At 44.8% G+C, this 22,558-nt stretch overlaps 1 protein-coding gene across 1 annotated transcript in view; it reads left to right on the top strand.

Annotated features, from left to right (window-relative positions):
- EXT1 (exostosin glycosyltransferase 1) overlaps positions 1-22,558 on the top strand; it is a 282,239-nt gene that overhangs the window by 235,139 nt on the left and 24,542 nt on the right. The window contains exons 2-4 of the mRNA XM_047724670.1: positions 10,705-10,798; positions 12,279-12,386; positions 17,758-17,877. Of these exons, the coding sequence (XP_047580626.1) occupies positions 10,705-10,798; positions 12,279-12,386; positions 17,758-17,877 (322 nt within the window). The remainder of the gene's footprint in view (positions 1-10,704; positions 10,799-12,278; positions 12,387-17,757; positions 17,878-22,558) is intronic.

The following is a 22,558-nucleotide window of genomic DNA, read 5'->3' on the forward strand; positions in this document are numbered from 1 at the left end:
CTGTGGGCGGGGACCAGTTCTCATGGCGTCCAGTTGGCCACGGCAAGGGGTGTGAATATCAGCTAAGTGCCATGAGGACCCACTGGGGGGTTTCAGCCTTGGAGTTAACATTTTAAGGGTATTTTTGGTCTGGGAAAAATGGATTGAACCTGTAAGACTGAACTTATTCTGACCTGAAACTAATAGGAACTAGAGTATGCTTCTCATTGTTCTGTTCGCGTGGAGATCTAAGGAGTAGAATTAAGGAGGTCTAGGAAAGAGGGGCGTGGGGCGACTGGGTTTCCAGTGTAATTACAAAAACCATTGGGTGTTTGCACCTTTATTTCCCCTCTGCTCCGTGTGCAAGCTGGCATGTAGTTGCTGCTCAGGATTTTTCTGTCCAATGAACAGGTATCAGAGCAAGAAGGCATCTTCAGGGCCACCTGGTCTACCCCTCCCCTGTTAGGGCACTTAAATTTTCTTTGTCCCATAGGCCCGTCCCCAAAGGAGGCCTCCTAGGAGTGACTTGCTCCGTAGCTGCTGCTCAGAGCGGGGGGGGGGGGGGGCAACGTCTGGGCTGAGCAGAGCCAGCTGGAGGAGGAGGGCGAGGTGAAACGGAACATAGACTCTCTCCCCCAGGGCACTGTTGTTCTTCTGCCAAAGGAAATGGCAGAATCTGGATTTATGGGCCTCTCCAGTCTCCCCGACCAAACCTTTATGGGAAGGTGATCTGGTAAATAAACAATAGCGTGCCATCAGGTCCCTAACCACACACAGATGTTTACGTCCCACGGACATGCACCTGTACGTTTATACATTCATGTACCCGGAAGGGAGAGGATAAACTTTTCATGGTCCGCCAGCTTCACGCAGCATTCATAGGATGTCACTGTCCCATCAATTCTCGAAGATGCGCCCTCTTCCCTTCCACAGACTTCTGAGGCCTCCTTCGATGCAGTGTGAAGGGCCCAGAAGTGAGCTGGCCACGACTGTCCAAGTCAGAAGGTAGACCTCGGGCAGAAATCGGAGCGGAGTCAGGAGGGTGAGGTGGGCCAGGCCAGCTGTCCTTTCGTTAACTGTAATTGGTTCTCAAGGTGTTGCTGGATCACTAAGGTGCCAAGACCAGACGAAAGGCTTCTGTGCTCACCAAGAATGCAGGGCACGTCCTGTTCACCACTGGGGAGTGCCTGCTCTGGTGACGAGAACAGCCCAGCAGGAATTCCAGACATCCTCCTAATCCCAGGGCTGACCGAGTCTGAGTCTGGCTTGGCAGGAAAGAATGTCTTGGCTCAAGAAGGGAAGTGGTCAGAACGCTGGGTCGAGCCCAGTTTTCTTTGGGGGATGGGGCGTCCTTGCCACTGGACCAAAGCAGTGTTTATGCTCAGGAAGCCAGGAGGAGGTTTCTACCGTTTGTTTGCTTTTCTTCAGCTCAGACGTGGAGGAGAGCCAGGACAGGGTCCACTTTGAATGGCGCTGCACATGCATCTGACTCGATTGGCTCTGTATCGGGGCCGGGGAGACACATTCCCCACCCTCACCGGCGTGCAGAAGGAAAACGACATGTTTAGCAAGCTGCCAGGCCTTTAGAATTAAAATGGAATACAAAAACGGGTACAAAAGGAAGACAAAAATAAATAAGTAAAAGACACTGTTTTCCATTCTCTGACTTGGGCTCAGCCTCGACCCGGAAGTGAAGATCGTTCTAGAAAGATCAGGCCTAACCATGAGCCCGATGCACTGTTAGGGCCAACTAGAGGCGATCGTCGTGAAGAAGGGCTTGCGTCTCTCGGTCTGCCCTTGCTCTCGCGGCCCCTGCAGCACGGCAGAGGGCAAACCGGTGGAAGCTGAGTGAGCATTTGCTGTCCGTTTTCTATTTTTCGAGGGGCTGCTATGGGGGAGGGGCTGGTTCAGCAGAAGGTCGGGCTGTGGCCGTGTCTCCTGGAGGCCAGGGAGAGAGCAGGATAATGGGCAGCTTAATACAGTATGAGCAATGGACAGGTTAACCCTGGGGCACTCTGTGAGCAGTGAGAGGGTCTCTGGCCAGGACTCAGGGGTCCAAGGAGGCTTCCTCCAGGAGTGCAGAAAAAGCAGAGAAAGGAAAAAGGGGTGTGTTGGGGAGAGGACCCCCTGCTCCCTGAGACTCGTCCCATCCCTGAGGAGTAGCTGCCGTTTAGGACAGACACCCCGTGCTCGTGTTCTCCACTTCAGGCCCTGCTCCCCTTGGCCAGGCTCCTTGGCGCCGAGCCTGGTGAAAGTTAATGGTAAGATAATGACCTGGGGCTTCCCATTTGCCCTCAGGCCTGTCGCAGACACTTAGCTCCTGCAGCCAAGACCTTGGGGTACCTCTGACAGACCCATTTAATTCCCCTGAGGTCATTGTTGCTGCTGTTTTTTTTTTGTCGTCCCTCCCTCTTCTGTCCCCCCATACCCGGGTCACGCTTTATGTAGCATTTCCAGAAATGCTTTCTTTCTAGCCAGAGAATTGCTGAGACCCACGAGTCCTGGAGCGGCATTGGTCTTGGGGCCGTTTGAAATTTGGCTTTGCTGAGCACAGAAGCTGGTGTGCCGGTGGCCTTTCGTCAGCATTCTGAGATCAACGTCACCCAGCCCAATGTGCAGAAATCTTTCTTCTTCACCTTTGCTATCATGATGTCACTCCTTCCTTCTCAGCAGCTCTGAGAGATGACAAGAGAGCATATTGTGGATTCTGTACGGTACGCGCTCTCGCATGAGCCCCGTAAAACCTTTGTTGCTCTACTTCGCCATCTGTAAAGTGGGGCCATTTCACATGTTTTTGTAGAGCTAAAGTGCAATAACGAGCTCAGGTGGTTGCCCTGCACCCAGGAAACGTGTAATCAGTGTAGGGGGAGCAGGGGGACCGTTATTGTAATCGTCACCTTTAGGGGCACCTGAGTGATTCCATTCATGAAGTCGGATGGTCTTGATTTCGGCTCAGGTCATGATCTGAGGTTCATGGGATCGAGCCCCACATCAGGCTTCATGCTCAGCAGGAAGTCTGCTTGGGATGCTGCTTGGGATGCTCTCTCCCTCCCTCTCCCTCCCTTGCTCCTCCCCACGTCTCTGTCAAATAAATAAGTAAATCTTTTAAAAAATAATAATAATAACCATTACCCTAATGGCTGTCCTATTTTATTACTTGCTTTTACATAGTCGCTGTTGAGCTGCTATTTAATGAGCGGGAACCAAGATGGTTCTCTACCCATGTTGACGGAGGTGGTGCCCCTGTAGGCGCTGGATTCACTTGCTTACACAGGTGGTGATGACCATGCATGCAAGTCCGAAGTTCTGGGCTGTCAGTACGTGTGTAGATGCTGTGGGGGAGTTTTGACCTGATGTGGGGTTAGGATCCAGTGTATTCAGACGGGACTGCTTGCTTCCAGGTATCTTCTGACTCTCTCTTCCTCCCCATGGGGAGCTGGCATAACCCTGCCTCCCTCCCAGCGTGGCTTTGAGGCTTCCACGGGATCATGTATGTGCGTGTGTGTGTGTGTTTGTGTGTGTCTAAGAGTCCACGCCTCCCCGGGGACCTCATGCCCCAACCAGAGCCCGTGAATGTTACCTCCCTCCCTTCCCTACACCAAAAGGAGCTTTAAATGGCCAATGGAAGGGAGACAGTTTTCAGTGGATAGCCAAGAAGCATGCAAGCCCGAGTGGATACCCGTCCCTCATCGCAGCCAGCTGCCACCCTCTGTGGTGCGCAGCTCGGGACCAGCAGCAGCACCCCTCCTGGGGAGCATCATAAGGAGAGTCCTCACCTGGGCCCCCTGAACTTCTAGCAGCAGGTGGTGCTCAAGGCCAGCATCACCTGGGGGAAACAACACCACGTCCACACAGCGAGTGCCTTCCGACCGCAGGCTGTTGGGTGTCCCCCAGGCTGCCACCCCTCTGGGTCACCCGGTCCAGCCCCACACGGGGCTCAGCCCTTACCTGACACCGGGACACAGGGGGCTCATTCGTGGGCACAGAGGCTGTGCGAGTCAGTGGTGAAGACATAGGCTTAGCGTGCCCCGCGAATTCTCCCGACTCCTCGAGGCCCGTACCTCTCTGTCGGCTTGCTCCCAAGGCATCCCAGCCGAGCTCTGGGGCCGGCTGGGCCCATTTTCTAACTCCAAGGTATGTTTCTCTGTTGACGTTTATGTCTTGAGCCAGTTTCATGTTATCACGTGTTATGAACTTTGGGTTTTCTCAAAAATAATGGAAATTTTATGCGTTGAGTCTGTCAATTCTGAGCGGGGGTCTGCGTTAGCAAGGTTAATAAAAAACAGAGCACTGTCTTGGACTGAAGGGCTGGTGGGACATGATGCTGAGTTTTGAGTCAGGGAGAAAGGGCCCTCTCAGTGGTAGCCATTGGGGGCTCATGCTGGAAACCAGGTGAAGGGCCCAGGACTTTGCGCCATAAGAAATGTATTTTCAGGGGCCCCTGGCTGGCTCAGTCGGCGGAGCGCGCAACTTTTGATCTCGGGGTTGTGAGTGTGAGCGCCATATTGGGTGTGGAGATTGCTTAAAAATAACATCTTATAAAAGACAAAAAGAAAGAGAGAAATGTCTTTGCAGTCCCCGCCTTTGTCTGAGCTGACCCAAGAGGCAGCGTGATGTGGTGGAAGGCAGAAGCCTTTTAGAATCAGAAAGCCTGGAGTTTGGGAGCCCTAATGGCCCCATTGCTGTGATCTGCATTGTTGGCCAGGTTATCAGTTTCCAGACACTGGGAACATGTCACTCTTCTGCTAGGTCCTTCGGTGACTCACAACCACTGCATAGGATTGTGTCTGAGCTCCAGGAGAGATACCACACAAGAGTCCTCCCAGTGGAACAGCAGGGTCATCCCCCCCCCCACACTCCCTGGCTCCCTGTCCCCCAAACTGTGGTGGGTCCTCTCATCTTGTTGTTTGTTCCTGCTATGCTGCTTTTACCCCCCACCCCCCGAATGCCCACTGCCTCCTCTCAGCCCTGCCAAGCTGAACCTCGCTCTTCGCTTAATAATCATCTCTGTTTCCCTTCCCCCTGCTTCTCAGTCTCCCCACCAAAGCCAGGTTTTCACTCTTGTTTCTCTTTGCATTATCCACCTCACGCCTCCATCCGACTGCTAAATACCAATCACTGATCATCATACCCCCTCACTGAGTAACAACAACACATCTGCCTTTTCACGGGGCCGTCAGTTCCTTGAGTAGTGTCTGACACGTGGTAGGCATGCAACTAATTAATGTTTGTTGATTGAATAAAAGAAAGCACAGAGGAGGCGCTGAGAAAGTTATTTTATTTCCCTTCTCCCCGCGTACTTTATGGAACTGCAGCCATCATAAATTGCTTTTGTTTTCTTTCTTTTTCTCGTAAGGGACGTGATTCAAACCTGGGTGTAAGCAAAGAAGATTAAGTGCTTATGAGGATGGAGACTGGAGGGAACAGATAGCATAGACGTTCACTTACTTTACAAATAAATACTTGAGACAAACTGTAGCCACATCATGGGGAGACTGGAATTGTATGACTACAGAGATGAGAGGCCAGATCCCTTGCTTCGTGCCGACCGTCTTTGATTAACAGAAAGCAGGCTCTCGTAGCAACTGTGGGCGCTACAGAGGAATTGTAGGTCGCGCAGGAGGACCAGGAGGCACCCTGCACCAGCAGCATCCTTGTCTACGCAGCTTTTGATAATAAGGCAAAATCCTTTCAATTAGAAGCTGCTGCTCTGTTGTGATTCCCAGCTTCTGTTTGCTGTGTATTTTAAAGGGTCTGTTCCACATTTCTCTCTGGCTCTATCTTTGGGGAATCTGTTCTTTCTTTGCTTTCTTTTTTTTTTTTTTAATGTTTTTGTTCCTCTCATCCTGATGTCATTCACAATGACCTGCAGTTGCACAGTGCTTGGCAGTATATAAGGCATGGACATGATCTCACTTGACCTTCACGACTTTGACGCACAGAGAACTCCGTTTGCACAGGAGCCCACAGAAAGTGGGAGGTCAAGAACCCAGAGTCCTTAAGCCACATCTTCTAACTTTTCAAATCAGCACTGTTTTCCTTTATATTCTGTTGCCTTCCTTGAGCCATAATGATAATAGCTGTCATTTATGGATCGTTTGTGATATGCTTGTGTTGGAGTTCAGTGGTATCATCTGAGCCTCGTACTAGAGGTGTCTCCATTTTTTGCCAACCAGGAAGCCAAGATTTAGACAAATACCTTTCCCAAGACCACTCAGCTTGTAAATAGCAAAGATGAAATTTGAACCCACGTTTGGCTGTGTCTAAATCTACTTATTCACTAAGCTTCATATTACTAACCTCTTAACTCAAAGTTTTTTTGAGCTCTTAGCACAGAATTTAGGATGCATCCTAATTACCCAGAGGAGCTTGTTAAAACAGGATTCTGGGCGCTTCCCCTGGAGTTTCTACCTCAGTAGGCCATGCTGAGGCTGGGAATTCCCATTTCTGCCAGTTTCCCAGGTGGTGCAGTTGCTTCTTCTGGTTGGGAGAACACATTTTGGAGCACCCCTGCTCATGCCATGCTACGCCCTCACCCCCGGGTACACTGAATTACTGCCAGCAAAACTGTGTTTCATATGGAGGGAAGGACTTCAATTATGCATTATTACATGGCCCATTTTAAATGGGGTGTATCCCATCTATTATTCAGTACAACTTTAAGGAGAAAATTATTATGGCCATAAGTGGTTCCTGGCTTCTAGGTTAAATTCAGGTCATGTCATTTTATTGCATTTTTTCTTTGCAGTCATTTATGAAAACTGTTCTAACTTCTCTGTCACCGCCTATACAATGGGGAGCTTAATGCCCATCTGAAAAGGGTAACAAAACCATTTATTAATTAAGGCTGAGAGTTCTCTGAGATAAGTTGCCTGCCTTATCTGCTTACCTCCTTGCTTGGGATATCCTGTGTTATCTCTTACTTTGAAGAAGTTTATGATTTTGATGTGATTTACATTTCTAAGCGTAATCATGGAGAATGAGTCCCTTCGAGAAGGCTGTCCCCCTCACTTGACCCGTCTTCTGCCTTTCTTCCCCCATCTCTAACCACCAATAACCACTAATCTGTTATCTGTTTCTAAAATTGTTATCTCATGAATGCTATATAAATAAATAATGCCATCTATATCCTTTTGAGATTGGCTTTTTCACTTAGCGTGATTTCCTTGAGGATGTCGTGTGTATCAATACTTCATTTCATTTTATTGCTGAGTATTCGAGGCTGTGGACGGACCACAGTTTGGTGAACCATCCACCCAGCAAAGGACATCGGAGAGTTTCCGTTTGGGGCTATTCAGGATAAAACTGCTGTGAACGTTCATGGGCAAGTTTCTGCGTGAAAATAAGTTTTCATTTTCTCTGGGATAAATGCCCAAGAGTGAAATTGTTGGGTTATATGCTAATCGCAGTTTTAGTTTTAAAAAGAAACTGCCGAACTTTCCAATGGGACTGCTCTGTTTTCCCTTCATACCACCAACACATGAGGGTTCCGGTCTCTCCCCGACCTCTCCAGCATCCGTTCTCCCGAGCATAACCATCCTCACGGGTGATTTGCATTTCCCTAATGGCTCATAATTAATGCTGAGTATCCTTTTACGTGCTTATTGGCACTCTGTGTATTTTCTTCGGAACCATATCTAGTCCATCCTCGATGTGTTTTCAGGTTGGATTGTCTTTTGATCGTTGAATGTCAGAATTCTTTACATATTCTGGGCTATCTTTTCACTTTCTTAACGGCCGCTGGAAGGAGAGGGAGCCCAGTTGTCTTGACTGAACTTGCCTGAGTTGGAGCTTCTAGAAGGTGGAGCTGGGAGGGGTCAGTAAGGGAGCAGGTCCTGGCTCAAATGTCACAGATGCTCACTGTTCTTGCCAAGAACGGGTAGGTTTTCTTGAACAAATGTTTTTCCATTTGTCATTATATCCTTAGGACCGTTTCCAAAATGTTATATGAATGTTTTTGTCATTTTTACCCGTTAAGTTGTTGTTTTGCTAGGGAGGGTACCCACAGAGTTAGTGCCTCACTGTGCAAGGCCAGCCTTCTCGAATGTACTGTGTGATGTAGACGCCTCTGGGAAACATGACACCCTCTGTTCTCATCTGTCTCTCTGAATTACCAGATCATTCTCTGGTCTCTGGTCTCCCAGCTGGAGTAGGATCTTCTCTGTACAACATCTACAGGACTAGAATAGGGCCTGGAACATTGTGTTTCTTGAGAGAGTGACTCCAGAAAAGAAAAAAAAAAAGAATGTTTTAAGCATCTAGAAGGAGGTGGATGGGGGTGTGTGAGCACATCCAAATGGAGAGGTGGGTCCATAGAAGGGCTGAGAAGAAGGGTTCCTAACTCATGTGTGGCCCACCCACAAGACTGACCCCTTGCACATTCATGGGCTGAGCATGGTTAGAAATCTGAAAATCATTGTTTGAAGTTTTATGTGTACATGTCCTGGGTGTGTCTTCATGTGTCTCTAGGGATACACACCCATCAAACATATGTTTTACACATGTGAGCAGATACCTAGGTATACATACAGATACACAGTCACTCATTTATAGAAGGGTTATAGAAGCCTTTGGAGCAGTGGGATATTGAAAGGACATTCTTTCTTAACTACGAGTAACATAAAGAATAATGGGGTGTTCATACAATCTCTTGTCATTTTGCCGATGAGGAAACTGAGTCTCAGAGAACTCCTGTGTTCTGTTCGTAATGTCACAGCTACGTAGGGCCAAGAATGTTCATCCCATATCTCCCATTACCTGTTGCGCGAATGAACGCAAGTTTCAGTCATGTAAGCTTTATCCCCTGCATCAGCAAATCCTTCTTTTCTATCACCACTTAAATATCAGTACCCTAGAATAACTGTCATTTGAATTTCTGCTGTAAGTTTTCTACCTTCCCTCTACCTCCACTCCTCTAAAGTAAATTCTGCAGTTGGCAACTTTGAAACTTGTTACCATCCAGAACATTAATAGGGTTTTACATTTTTAGCAGCCTAATGATGAGGCTGTAGGACCTTCTGTGCTAGTCCCTCAGGGGTTTCTATTCTGGGCATTTATTAAACTTTGCTGTAGTCTGAAGTATGTTTGACCTTTTTATATTACAATTTGAGTTTAAAGTTTATATGTATATTCGTGTGTGTGTGTGTGTGTGTGTGTGTGTATACTTATTTCCCCCTTCATTCATTAGGTAGAGAACCCAACCTTTTTAACAATTGAATTCGAAGATACTTATCAATTATTTCCCTGTGTTTGCTGAGCAAAGAAGAAGCCATTACCGTCATAATTTAATATTTCTTACTTAGCCAAATTTGAGCCCTCTTAAAAATCTTTTCTACTTTCAGGTCTATTTTGCAGTTTAATTAATGCAGCGAGGGTTTTTATTTTACTCTCAATGGAGATAATCTTAATCCATTCATGGTGACCTTTTCTTGTGCAAATTAGTTGTACAAGCTTGTTTAAGCAAATGGTCCTTTGCCTGATGTCTCTTCTTAATGACGGGTTTATAATTGAAAATTGGCTTACTCCCATATGCCTAGTTTGTATGAGAATATAAAAATAGATGTGGACTTTAAAAATATAAATGTATATATCGGTATCCCAAAACGAGGCGGGAAGAATCCACTGCCTGGAGGCTATGATTAAATTAGACTATTAGAGTCAGAAAATGCCGGTGACATATGCTACTGTCAAAGTCACACCTGTCTGCTGAGCATTGGAGCCTCTTGAAAAATGAGAGTGATTTCATCTTAGCTCTGAGAATCCACGCTTTCATAGGACGGGAGCCATTTCTGGCTTCCCAAGTTTGCTTAAACTCATAATGAACCTGAAACTGCGTGTTTAGGAATGTGTTTGTGGATATCACTTTTAAAGTGATAGCCCTCAACAGAATGAAATGCTCCTTGCTTTTCCAGCACTTCGCCAGCAGAAAGAGACAGCTGATGCTCGTGTTATATTTTGCCTTTTTTCAAGTGCAAAACCCATGTGATACTGCCAAGTGGTATTTGAGTAAAAGTCACAATCCTCTTTTCTGCACCCCGGTTTTCTGTGCCCCCTGCTTTTTTTTTTCTCTCTCTCTCTCTCGTTATTTTTATTTCCCCATTTCTTAGACCTGCTCCTTCTGGCTCCCTTGTCTTACCCCTCTAAGTCTTGTCCGCCGTTCTTGTAACAGGGGTGTTTGTCTGGCATAGCTGAATATTCTTGGTTAAACGTAGGAGAGAGAGAATGTTGCTTTGTGCTGGTAAATGGAGGTTTCCTGAGTTGGTTTTAATAGCATGGGGTGGGGAACAAGGACCATCCTAGCTTTGCTGAATGACATGGCATTAAACAAGAGGGATGGGTTGTGATCTTTTTCTCTCTCTCTCTCTCTCTTTTTTTTTTTTTAAAGCGTATGGGAACAAGACATTTCATCAAGACACAAAAATCTGATTTTTGGAAGCCAAACCTAGGCAAGCCAAATTGTTCCTGGGACGATGAGACTCGTCTTTTATGTACTGCTTGCAAAAGACCCTAATTGCTTTGTCCCCCATGAAAGCTCACATTCTCTCTACCCTCGTGCAGCACCCCCCCCCCCCCCTGCACCGAGGGAACATGAGAACTGCCCACCAGCCAGCATTTATTTCCTGAGTTGCTCTGGGTAATTTCATGCAGGTGTGAACCCACAGATGTTCCTTCCTCCCCTACTCCTAACGGGTCTTCGTTTGCTGATTGTTCCTCCTCTCCTTGTAGGTATGATTATCGGGAAATGCTGCACAATGCCACTTTCTGTCTGGTTCCTCGTGGTCGCAGGCTTGGGTCCTTCAGGTTCCTGGAGGCTCTGCAGGTAAGAGACTGAAAGCTCCCCGGACTCGAGGACTGAAGTCAGGCGGGGTGGGTTTAACCTCAGCCCTTCTGCTGGGATCATGCATGGTTTGCCTTGAACACCTGAAGTCTGTTTTCCCAAGAAAGTCTGCAACACTTTTTACAAGGGGGAGGGGGCAGGAAGAGGATTTACTCCCTGTCTTCGGACACGAGTGGATTAAAAGGTTTCACCACCGGGGACGATGGGTTCTTCGGGGACAGGTTTGCAAAAGGAGGGCAGATCAGAGCACCCAACAGCGGCGTCGCTGGGCTCCTGGCAGAGACACTGCCCTGCCTGGAAACCGGTCTCAAGAGCGCTGGCTTAAGAAAATGCCTTTTTGGCGGTGCTTCCCAAAAGCAAATTGTCTTTTCTGCCCACCCCACCAGTTGTCTCTTGGCGCCTCAAAATTCCAAGAGTGATGCCCAGCGGGTCACACTACTCCCTTTGGCCCGCCTATCCCAAGGCTCTGCAGCTCTGGGGCCTGTGTGGGAGTCCGCTCATTAATTAGTCCACTCTGCAGAGAGGCCTCACCTGCTCAGAAGGGGCTCTGTGCACACTTCCTGCCCCTGGGAGTGGCACTCAGCCTTCGTGACCTTGAGAAGAGCCTGCTCTCAGCTGAGACTCCTCCACTCCTTGCCCCTGGCTTCCCTGTTCTTTCCCTCTCTGCGTTCTGCACCTTGCCAGAGTCCGCTTTTTTGCGCAGTGCTCCCTACTAGCATACGTCATTCTGTCGTGTCCTCCAGTGGAAGAGCTTCCTGCCCCTTAAGGCCCTTTCCATTGTGTCCTGCAAAGCATACAGTCACGCATGTTCCCGTCGCCTCTGTGAGATGTCGCATGAAGTAGATCGTTCTCCGCTTTGGATTAGTTTTCTGGACCCTTAGCCTGGCGTTTCTTGGCAGACAGATCACTGTGGAAGCGGTACGTTGGTCCGCTCATGGCTTGGCTCCCTCCACAGTGAACAGACAGGTTCCGGCTCAGATGTTTGCACTGCAGGGCCGCGGGAACGCCCTGTAATAGCTGGGCCACGACACGCCTCATCAGGAACGCCAAGCCCTGTTCTGCCCTCTGTTGCTCGTCACGGTGGGCTAAACCGCTCCACAACCAGGCCAGTCTCATGGACAAAACCGTTTATATTCAAGGTTGGTTTTAGGCTAGGATGTTGTTGGTGGACGATTTTGTTACATCAATAAAACTTCTCGAACGAGGCCAGTCGTCTCCGTGGAAGGAAGGTCAGCCAGACCATGTGCTAGAATAGAAATGGGGTTTGGGCCTTCGAGGGCAAGACTGGGAAACATGAAAACTCGTACGAGCTCTCTCTTCTTCTGGCCCAAGCAGCCTATGATCCCTGCAGGGACCCGAGGCAGAAACCCCAGTGCTTGAGCTTGTCGTGATGTTAGCTCCCATCGGAAAGGCTCCCCCTGGCGCTTCCCTCACGTTCACGAAGCCCCCTTCTTCCACGTAGGCCGCCTGTGTCCCTGTGATGCTCAGCAACGGATGGGAATTGCCCTTCTCTGAAGTGATTAATTGGAACCAAGCCGCCGTCATAGGCGATGAGCGATTGTTATTACAGGTAAGGAAAGGGCTCTGGCCTTCAGCCCGTCCGCGGGTTACTGCTGCCCCCGTCCAGACTTTCAAAGGAGATGAATCCAAAAGGTCAGCTCTATAAAAGAAATTTTATCAGGAGAAAATTGCCTGTGTCATGGCGAATATGAAGTCATTTAATATGACACTGTTCGATTTCCCACACAAGACCCACTCGCATGCGGGGAAGGTATTTGCAAAAGGGGATGTGGCAGGTAAAGGACGTGAACTTTGATGGTGGGACGAAGCGTATAGCCATCCTCTTCCGCATCCAGAATTGTTAGAAATTGTACCAGAGCGTTTTTGTACCATCCTGCCGCTTCATATTCCTTTCCCCTCTTTCTGTGATTGCCTTCAGATTAATTGTCAGAAAGAGGAAGGTCTCTAGGGTTGATTCTTGTAATTAGTGTTATCGTTGCTCAAGTGAACCAGTCTGGGAGCCTGAGCAGTGTTATCTTTAACATGTATATTTAAAAGAGCAGACTCTAATAAAAAAGATCGTTTAAATGTATTTTTTGCCATTTAGAGCTCTTTATTTTATTTTTATTTTATTTTATTGCATCAAGAATGTTTAGCATGGGATTTGCCTTCTTATTTTTTTTTAAATATTTTATTTATTTATTCGAAAGACAGATCACAAGTAGGCAGAGAGGCAGGCAGACAGGGGGAAGCAGGCTCCCCGCTGACCAGAGAGCCCGACAAGGGACTCGATCCCAGGACCTTGACACCCTGACCTGAGCTGAAGGTAGACGCTTAACCCACTGAGCCACCCAGGCACCAATTGCCTTATCTTTTATGCAGAATTATTACTGTTGACTCTGAGGTCCATATGTTAGACATCTCTGGAGTTTATTCATCTTCTTTAACTAAACTTTGTGCCCACTGATGTCATAACACCTCATTTCTTCCCCACCCCCAACCCTGGCAACTCTCATTCCACTCTTTAATTCTGTGAACTTGACTATTTTAGATACCTCATGTATGTGGAATCAGACAATGTTTGTCTTTCTGTGACTGGTTTATATCCCTGAGCATAATGTCCTCAGGGTTCATGTGGCCTGTATTGCAGAAGTCAGACTTAATAATGATTGAAATGACCATAGTACCCAAATTAATCTGTAGATTCCATGCAATCCCTATGAAAATCCTAATAGCATTTTTTTTACAGAAATTGAAAAATAATTTTAAAATTCATATAGAACCTACAAAAGACCCCAAAACAGCCACATCAGTCTTGAGAAAGAACAAAGCTAGAGGCATTATATTATATTTCTTGATTTCAGAATATATCACAAAGCTACAGTCATCAAAATATTGTACTGCCATAGAGAAAGACAGATAGGCCAATAGAAGAAAATAGAAAGCCCAGAAAGAAATCTGCTCATATACGGTCAACTAATCGCCAACAAGGGTATCTAAAGAGAGTCTGAACTTCTCATGAGCTGGTTGGGGAGAGGGATATGAGACAGAGAAATCTAAGGGCAGCAATGGTCAGTCACTAAGGATTTCTTTTTTTCTTTCTTTCTTTCTTTCTTTCTTTCTTTCTTTCTTTCTTTCTTTTTTCTTTAAGAGCGAGCACGTGCAGGAGGGCTAGGTGGGGCAGGAAGTTGAGGGAGAGGGAGAGAGAGACTCATGGGATACCCACCGGGGTGGAGCCCGATGCAGGGTTTGAGCTCAGGACCCTGAGATCACAACCTGATCCTAAATCACGAGCTGGACCTTTAACCTGAGCCACCCAGGTGTCCCCACTAAGGATTTCTAAAGCCCTTTTGTGCAATAATGTTGTAGGTTCCACATAAATTGCCGTACTCCTTTCTCTAAAAATTATAGAGTTTTTTAATGTTTTTCATTGATGGTATTATATACTTTATCTTGAACTACCACAAATATTATAGAATGACTTTTTTTTTTTTAATGTCCTGGGCTTTTTTTTTTTTTTTTTTTTTAAATATCAGGAAAATTGAGTTCCTAACTCTGTCATTGATTCTGCTTCGACTGCTGGCCAGTCTGCTAGCTGGCTGATGTAACCCAGTTTTCTTCCTACAGTAACAGTGAGATACCTGTACCCAAGAGGGCTGTGAATTAGGCAAGCCAGGCTGAACACAGCCCCCAGAACATTCCTTCCCTCTGGTACTCAGGGATGTGATCTCCTTGGCCCCTGGAACCTCCAAAACAAGAGGAACACGTGACCTAGCAGAATCCTCCCTGGGCCAAACCGTGTATGTCAATAACATCGACTCATGAAAGGCCAGACAAAAGGGAGATGTGTAATTCTTTTTTTTCCATGTTGCCTTTTTCCTTCCTTTTATGATTTTTTTAAAATAAATGTATCATCATCGAAGGAACCTTGGGAAATAAAAGGAATAAAAACCATCAGCCATCATTTCTCTAGTCGTACACCAGCGCTCCTGTGAATTTGACAGGAATGACTTGGAAGGATGTCTTAGAGAGGAAATCATTCTAGGACACTTCATTGTGGTTGTCTGCTTTCTACTGTTTCACTAAAGCCGGCGTGGCTTTTGCCTTCTGAAGCAGTTGTGTGGTCCTGACTCTGAAGATTCTGTTTTCCGTTCTCCCCTTACCCAAACTTGCTGGTGTTTCCCATTCTTGAACATGGTCTGCCTTAGCACAGCTGCCTCCATGCTGAACCGCGACTGCGAGTCGTTGACAGTCGTTGTAAAGAGCTGGCCCGGAGCCCAAAAGTCTGCTCTGGGAGATGTTGTTGTTATGTTACAGTTTTTCGCTTCCTGTTTTAGAACAGCTCGGATGTTTTTATTTCATATATTCTTGTCGTTGTGTCACCAGGGGAGCTGAATGTTGCTTTCCTGTGTCTATTTTGGGAGATTCCATTAGTTTTGTTACCAAACGTGACCTTTTATTAAGACTTCATTGAGTTCTGCAACGCAGAGCCATCCGGCCAAATTGGAATTAATTTATCACTCCCGTATACCTGTCTCTCGGGACAAGCAGATTAATAAGCAATAGCCAAACGCCACGAAAACCTGGAACTCTATCTTTTCAGTCAGCTGGAATTCTCTTCCAGAGCACTTACCAAGAGCTATCATTTATATTGTGCGTACAAATGGGGCAGTGTATAGGTCACTTGATGTCCTAATATCAAATTGTGGCTTGTATAAAAAGGGGAGCGTATTGGTAGGTTAATGTGTGATATTCCCTTGGGGCGCCTGGGTGACTCAGTCAGGTGGGCACCCAGCTCTCGGTTTCAGCTCAGGTCACGCTGGACATGCAGTCTGCTTAAGATTCTCTTCTCCCTCTACCCCTTCCCCCAACGTGCTCTCTCTCTTTCTATCTCTAGCATAAATTTAAAAAAAAAATCTTTTGTAAAAAATACGTGATATTCCCTTTATTCGTTCATAAGCATAGCCCACCTAGTTTTCTGGAGACTGTAGTGACAGTTGCTTTTGGCATTTTTCTAATGGACTGGTTTCTTGTGCTCATGACAAAACAGTGAAGTCAACCTATATGACTCTTAGAATATGCCCCCGACATTCAGAAGAAGGCATGATGATGAAAATTGAGCAGGGTAGCTTTTTTCTAGTCTTTTTTTGGCAATGTAGGTAATTTTCTCAGTAAACAAAAATAAATTGTTCTTGACTTACCAAGGATCCATACATGACATGGATAGTGTCTCTACCTTCTCCAAGGATATTTTACTTCCACTTGACCTTGAGCTCTGATTCCAGGCTAACATTTGCCTGCCAGTGCTTCTCCTTTACCTATGGCCTGCATCCTTCTTCAGCATTGGGCATCCAGATACACACTTGGGGCCACAGATTCAGGGTCTGCTTTGGGATATTGCCAAAGCAAGTGAGCTATAAAGCTATTTCATTGCTCCTCTGTGGAATAGTCTTGAGTCCAAAAATGTGCTACCACCTCCTTCCCCTCCAGTGGAAATTCAGATACAGCCGTAGTTCCAATGCCATAAGTAACTTTTTTATTAAAGCAGTTAACAGAGCATTCGCGCTTCAGCCCAGACCCCCACGTCTGTCTGATTAGTTACGCGTTAGCGAAGCAAGCATGTAGGAAGAGGTGAGCGCAAGAGGGCAGTTGCTAATCACAAGGAATCTCCTCTTAAAGTATATAGACTCCATAAATGAAACAGACCTTGAACTGTAGGTGAAGATAGGGATCGAGCTCAGCAAACTCACCAGAAACCCAGGAAGTATGTGTCAGAGCTCCAGATCCAAACAAGTTCACGTGCAGATACTAAGCAATTGGTCCGACATTGGGTATCATCACCTTATGTCACCCTTCTTATTATTAGTAATAATAAGATATTACTATTATATAGTAATATACATATTACTATATAATAATAACTTATTAGTAGTAATAATAATAGCAGTAGTAATAATTTGCTGTGTTAGGTAAGCTTCACAAGTTCTAGGCACTGTGCTAAGCACTTACATGATCTCCATTACCACCTTCTGATGTTAGTACTATATCCCCTTGTTGTTAAATGAAGAGATGGACTCTTTGAGAGATCAAATAACTTGTCCAAGAGCATGGCTAGTAAATGGTAGAACCAAGAATTCCCACCTTGGTCTATTTTCTGTGTCCCTGTGCTTAACTGTTAAGCTACATTTCTTGTAAAAATAATGATATCCCTATGGTGGGTTCAACTGGCCATGTTCAGTTCAACTCTTATTTCTTGAATAACTACTGTAACTATGTAAAAGCCATTCTTATAGCCTTGAACTGTGTAGTTGGATGGATAGGATGTAGATCTCACCTTTAAAGTCATGTAGCCTGTTAGAGAATGGTGATGGCAGGACGTGTATGAAGTTTGACAGATCGTGCAAGAGCCAAAAAGACAGGTCGGGGAGCAGAAGAGTCCATGGGGTAAGGTTGCAGGTGTGTGCACTTAGAAATGACTGTCCAGCTACAGATTAAACGGAGAGGCTCGGAGACATTCCTTTAAAAGCCTCTTTGTAGATCATTCAGAGTCCCTGGCATGGCATGTCTTGGAGTGTTTGGGGGATAATGTCTTTCAGCCTTTCCCCAAAGCTGATAGCTCCCTTCTGGGTAGAATGTGGTCCTCCAAATAGAGATTGAGAATCGGTGGGACCCTAAGCAACTGATAAGCTGTTACCAAGTCTTAAGGGGGACTTGAACTTCCATGCATTAACGGTCATTAAAGCTGATCCCCAGTAAGTACTGTTTGTGCCTGACACCTCTTAAGGGCATTTCAAGTTAGGGGTTGGTGATTTTTAGCTGATCCATACGCTAAAACTTGAATATTAAGAAGTATAAAAGCCTAACCCAGGTGCGTTATTTCAATCAAATGGCATCTCATTGTTTGACAGTTATGGTTATTTTGTGTTCACCTTGTGTTACAGATCCCTTCTACAATCAGGTCTATTCATCAGGATAAAATCCTAGCACTTAGACAGCAGACACAATTCTTGTGGGAGGCTTATTTTTCTTCAGTTGAGAAGATTGTATTAACTACACTAGAGGTAAGTGAGACCCCTTGGCTCTTGGTCTTGAATAATGGTCCTTTATACATTTCTGTTGGCTTTCTCTTCTGTTATTGGTGAGGCGTAATTGGTCAAACCGATTTTTTTTGTACTCGGATGTGTCAATTAACCCTCTTTTACCTGCTCTGCTGTGCCCAAGCAAATCCCTCCATTCCTCACAAAACTCCACAGAGGAAAACGGACATGAGGAGGAATGACACTCCTTGACACAGAAATTGGCTCTGTCTTCCATCATTTCAGCGATACGCGGTTAATGGCTGTCCTCCCGTCCTTCACACTCAGTGGCCTCCTTTGAAGACCTGTTCCTGGAGCCTAGTTAGAAATCGGATAGTGTCCGAGTAGGGGGAAATCTTCTACCATTCTAAAATATGAGCAGTTGACTGGGTACCAGAGGCATCAGAGGTACCCCAAGATCAATTCTCAAGATGTGCCACCGAACCAACATCGATTCACAAGGATGTGTTAAGAAAATTGGGATTACGCTTACCTGGTACAGAAAGTGTTAAACCCTATGGAAGCAGAAAATCTTCTAGGCCTATGTGTGCCCTTTGTTAGTTGCTTTTTTTTTTTTTTTTTTTTTTTTTGAGGCAGGAGGGGAAAAAGAGAGGGAAGCATGGAGATGATTAAAACCTTTGGAAGTAGAACAGATAGTGATGGCCTGAGGCTACAGCACTGTAGCACAAAGAGCTAAGAGAAGAGTTAGAAAACTGCACACTCATGAATTACAGACTCACAGGAAGGAGAGCAGAGGTCCTCTCATGAGACACACCATTAAGGTGATTCTGAGGGGTTCCCATAATACCGCAGGGGCATCTGTGGCATCACTTTGGGGCACTTGCTTTGGAAAAGTGTTTACTGTGCCCAAAGCTAGTATAATAGGTAATGTAACCTGTTTAGATCTGGAGTCTGAGTAATACCAAGAAAACTGAAAATTACCCTGTTTTGTCCACACTCCTGTTCTCTTGCCATCCTGGGTACCAGACCCTGTGCTGCTCATGCCCTGGGCACAGTGGGGCATTTCCCTACCCCAAGCCGAGCCTGGGCTCCTGCTCTGGTCGGGGTATCTTCTCAGGAATGGTACGCGCTTTTTTTTTTTCCCCACATCCCAGAAGTAGGTGAAAGGGGCTCTTCAGGAGCCAGGCTCCTCCCATGGAGGGGACAAGATCAGAATGGTCTCCGGGGGCTTCCTTCTTGCAAGCAAACCTATGGTTCCTTAAAATCGGTTGCATTTGTTCATCTGTTCATAGCAGCAGGTTTGACAATGTAATAGATTTTACTCTTCTATCGTCCATCCAAGAACCTTCCTAGGCCCTTCTTAAGGAAAGTTGAATGTCAATTTTTTTTCTTTGTGGAATGAGTGCTTTTTATGAAAAGAGTACATGTTCATTTTAGAAAATAATGGAAAATACTTAAAGCATAAAAATAAAATAATCTACCCATACAAAAATCTACCCATATGTATTGACATATATATACACACAAACACATACATGTTTGTTTTTTTCTAGGCAAATTGATTCACATGTTATAATTTTTAGAATCTTTCAGGGGCGTCTAGCTGGCTGGGTCAGCAGAGCCAGCAACTCTTTGGCTCAGGGGTGTGAGTTCAAGCCCCATGTTGGGTGTGGAGCCTACTTAAAAATAAATCAGTCAATAAAGAGGAGTCTTTCTAAATTTAGTTTATAATGTGTTTTTTCTCCTTTAAATAATGTACTGTTAACATTTTCTCATGCTGTTAGATTTTTCTGCAATTATTTTAATGACTATATAATACTCCATTCATGATATCACTTAATTTCTTTCATTATCCTCAATTTGAAGACATTGCCACTGTTTCTGGTTTTTCATTACTAGACACGTTGTTGAAGCAAATAACCTCAGCACTAAATTGTTGCGTAGGTTCAAGATTACTTCCTTAGGATTAATTCCTTGAATTCAAAGTCCTGGTTCAAAGAATATGACAGATGCTAAGATTTCTAATAAATTGTCAATTTTCCTGCAATAGAATGAAGTTAATTTATATTCCTTCCAGCATATGTGAAAGGACTTGTTTTTATTATTTCTGATATTTTTCACTTTCACCAATATTGTGTATTATATCTTTCAAAATGATAAATCATTATTTTCTTAATTTATATTTCTTAGGATATTAGTAGGAATGATTTTTTCCATATTTCTTAGGCAACTCACAAGGAAAGAAATAGAAATGGCCATAGAGTTGTCCCACTTTTTCTCATTAATTTTTAAGAGCTTATTGTATTAGAAATATTAACCCGTTCACTCTTCTGCTACAAATATTTCCTCCAACTTGTGGCATCCCTTTCTATTTTGTTTATGATGAGGCAATCTCTTCTTCTGTGGATTTTCCATTTGTTACTCTTCAGAAAGGACCTTTTGACACATAATTTATACACACACATTCCCTTATGTTTTTCTAGTACTTTCGTGGTTAACTCTTTAGATTTAGCTATTTAATCCGACTTACTTTCATATATATGACCTGTATTGAAGAGTCTATTTTTTTTTCTTCTTTGACAGATGGTTGTGTAGTTTGTCCAGACATACAAAGTTTTCATGCCTCCATATTGTCCCATGCCACATTTTTGTACCTCTGGGTCTGATTCTGGTCTTGTCAAGATTCTAGCCTGTTAGTTGTCCACTCTAAAACCCGAAGGCCACGTATTTTCATATTTCCTCCCTTATGCCTTCCTTTGGTGGACCTCCGTTTATTGAACTAATCTCCTATTGTTGGCTGTTAATGTTGTTTCTAGTTGTTTGTTTTGTATAGATCTAGATATAGATGTCTTTATCTGAGCAACTGGTTTCTACATGTATCTTAGGCAACATCTCTGTTTCTCTGAGACAAAGTCCTTAAAGTGGGATAATTACTAGGTCAGAGTCTAGGTTCATGATCTGCTTGCCAAGTTACTCTCCAAGAAGGATGCATCAGTCTGGACTCTCATACGCCGTCTGCGGGGAGACCTTGTCTAGCGGCCCTCTTGTTAGCCTTAAGGATCATAATTAAACCACACACGCACGCGCACACCCATGACTGTGCAATTTGCTAGATGAAAGGTGGTATCTCATTAATTACATTTCTTTTGAGTATGGTTTATGGTATAGAGCTGGTCTCTTGCCTGTTCAGTTAGCAGTGCTCAGTTATCCTGTAAGAACAGTTAGATGTGTTATAGTCATCAGCATAGAATCTCAAGTCAAGTTGTTGTCATCTCTGTGCTGGAAAGGCCTTCTTCCTCTTGGATTTAAGCCATCCAGTTCTTCAGCGACACCGTTGTTTTGAAAACAACTATGAACCATATACTTCATTCAAATTTATAGCAATTGTCAAATCTCCTTATATTGTTCCAAGATTGGATTGTAACAGTTTGACCCTTCAACCGAAATGCATGAAAGATACCATCCAGTTTCCCTTTTTAATTCAGAACTCAGATTACCCCAGAATTCAATGTAAATAGAAAAGTAGAGAACATAACAGAAAATGCCATCTGCATACACAAATAAAGCCAACGTGTTTATGACAAAGACTTAAGTATCTCATATCAAAAATGGCTACCTGGCTTAGAATTTAGATGATATAGGTCAGTCTGTGCTGGAGCTCCTAAGTTATGAGGATAATTCAGAGTTACCCTTAGACCATGTAGATTTGAGGATCCTTTGCTTTCAGGATGTTCTACACTCAGACTCTGAAACACTGGGTTTTTCTTCCTTGTTTGCTATACTGTAGGCTACAGGAAGAGGATGACTTGGTGTTTGGAAAATATGAGCCTTCGTGTTGTAGGTGATGCTTAGACACTACTGGAAGCAGGACCTCTTCTCTCTAATGCCAATGTCAAGTACTCAGTACATTACAGTGTGCTGTACTCTGTCATACTTGGAATGTGGTCTGCTAGAAGCTTCCTAATTCTGCATCTTGGAATTAAGGAGTTACTGAATCAGAGCTAGGCTCTTTGGAGCTCTATTTTTGTGTGTTTGTGTGTGTATGCAAACTGAGAAGTAATGATGGGGACAGTGATAAAATGTTGCAAAGACAGCGTTCCTTCATAGATCCCATTGTTTGTCAGAATATTACACAGCAGCAGCCTGACACTAATGATTGAACCATGGGAGCTCAGTCAGAATCAAGGTGAGTGAAAGAAAAGTGCACAAGATTGTAATAATGTGTGGAAAGAACTAATGGTAGTTTGGACAGCACATTTTTAATGGAGTTTTGTGAAGTATGCTCCAATTTTTTTCCTCTCCAGTTACCTAACAATGCACATTCCAACCTTGGTATTGCTGATGCTGTTGTGTAGTGGAATATTAAAGTCAGTGAGATAATGGAAAGAGAATGCTTTGGCTCAAAGTGAGGTGACGTATAGTGGCTCCGCGTGTGTGAGGCAGCCTTCCGTTGGTCAAAAGACAAGTCAGGGCCACACAGAATGACAGTAACCTGTAACCAGTAGTCCGTTATTCATAAAACAGATGGAGCCTGTCATTCTTCCCTTTGAATTCGTATCAATGAGAAATATTATCCTTCTCAAGGGTGCCAGTTCCATCTATAATGAAAAGCTTTTGTACTGTGCGTGTACACGTGTCTGTGTGTGTGTTGTTGTTGATTTTCTTTATGGCTGTAGAGATGTTCAGCTTCTACGTGTGATGTCTT

This window comes from Lutra lutra, chromosome 4 (genome assembly GCF_902655055.1).
Source record: "Lutra lutra chromosome 4, mLutLut1.2, whole genome shotgun sequence".
Taxonomy (NCBI): Eukaryota; Metazoa; Chordata; class Mammalia; order Carnivora; family Mustelidae; genus Lutra; species Lutra lutra.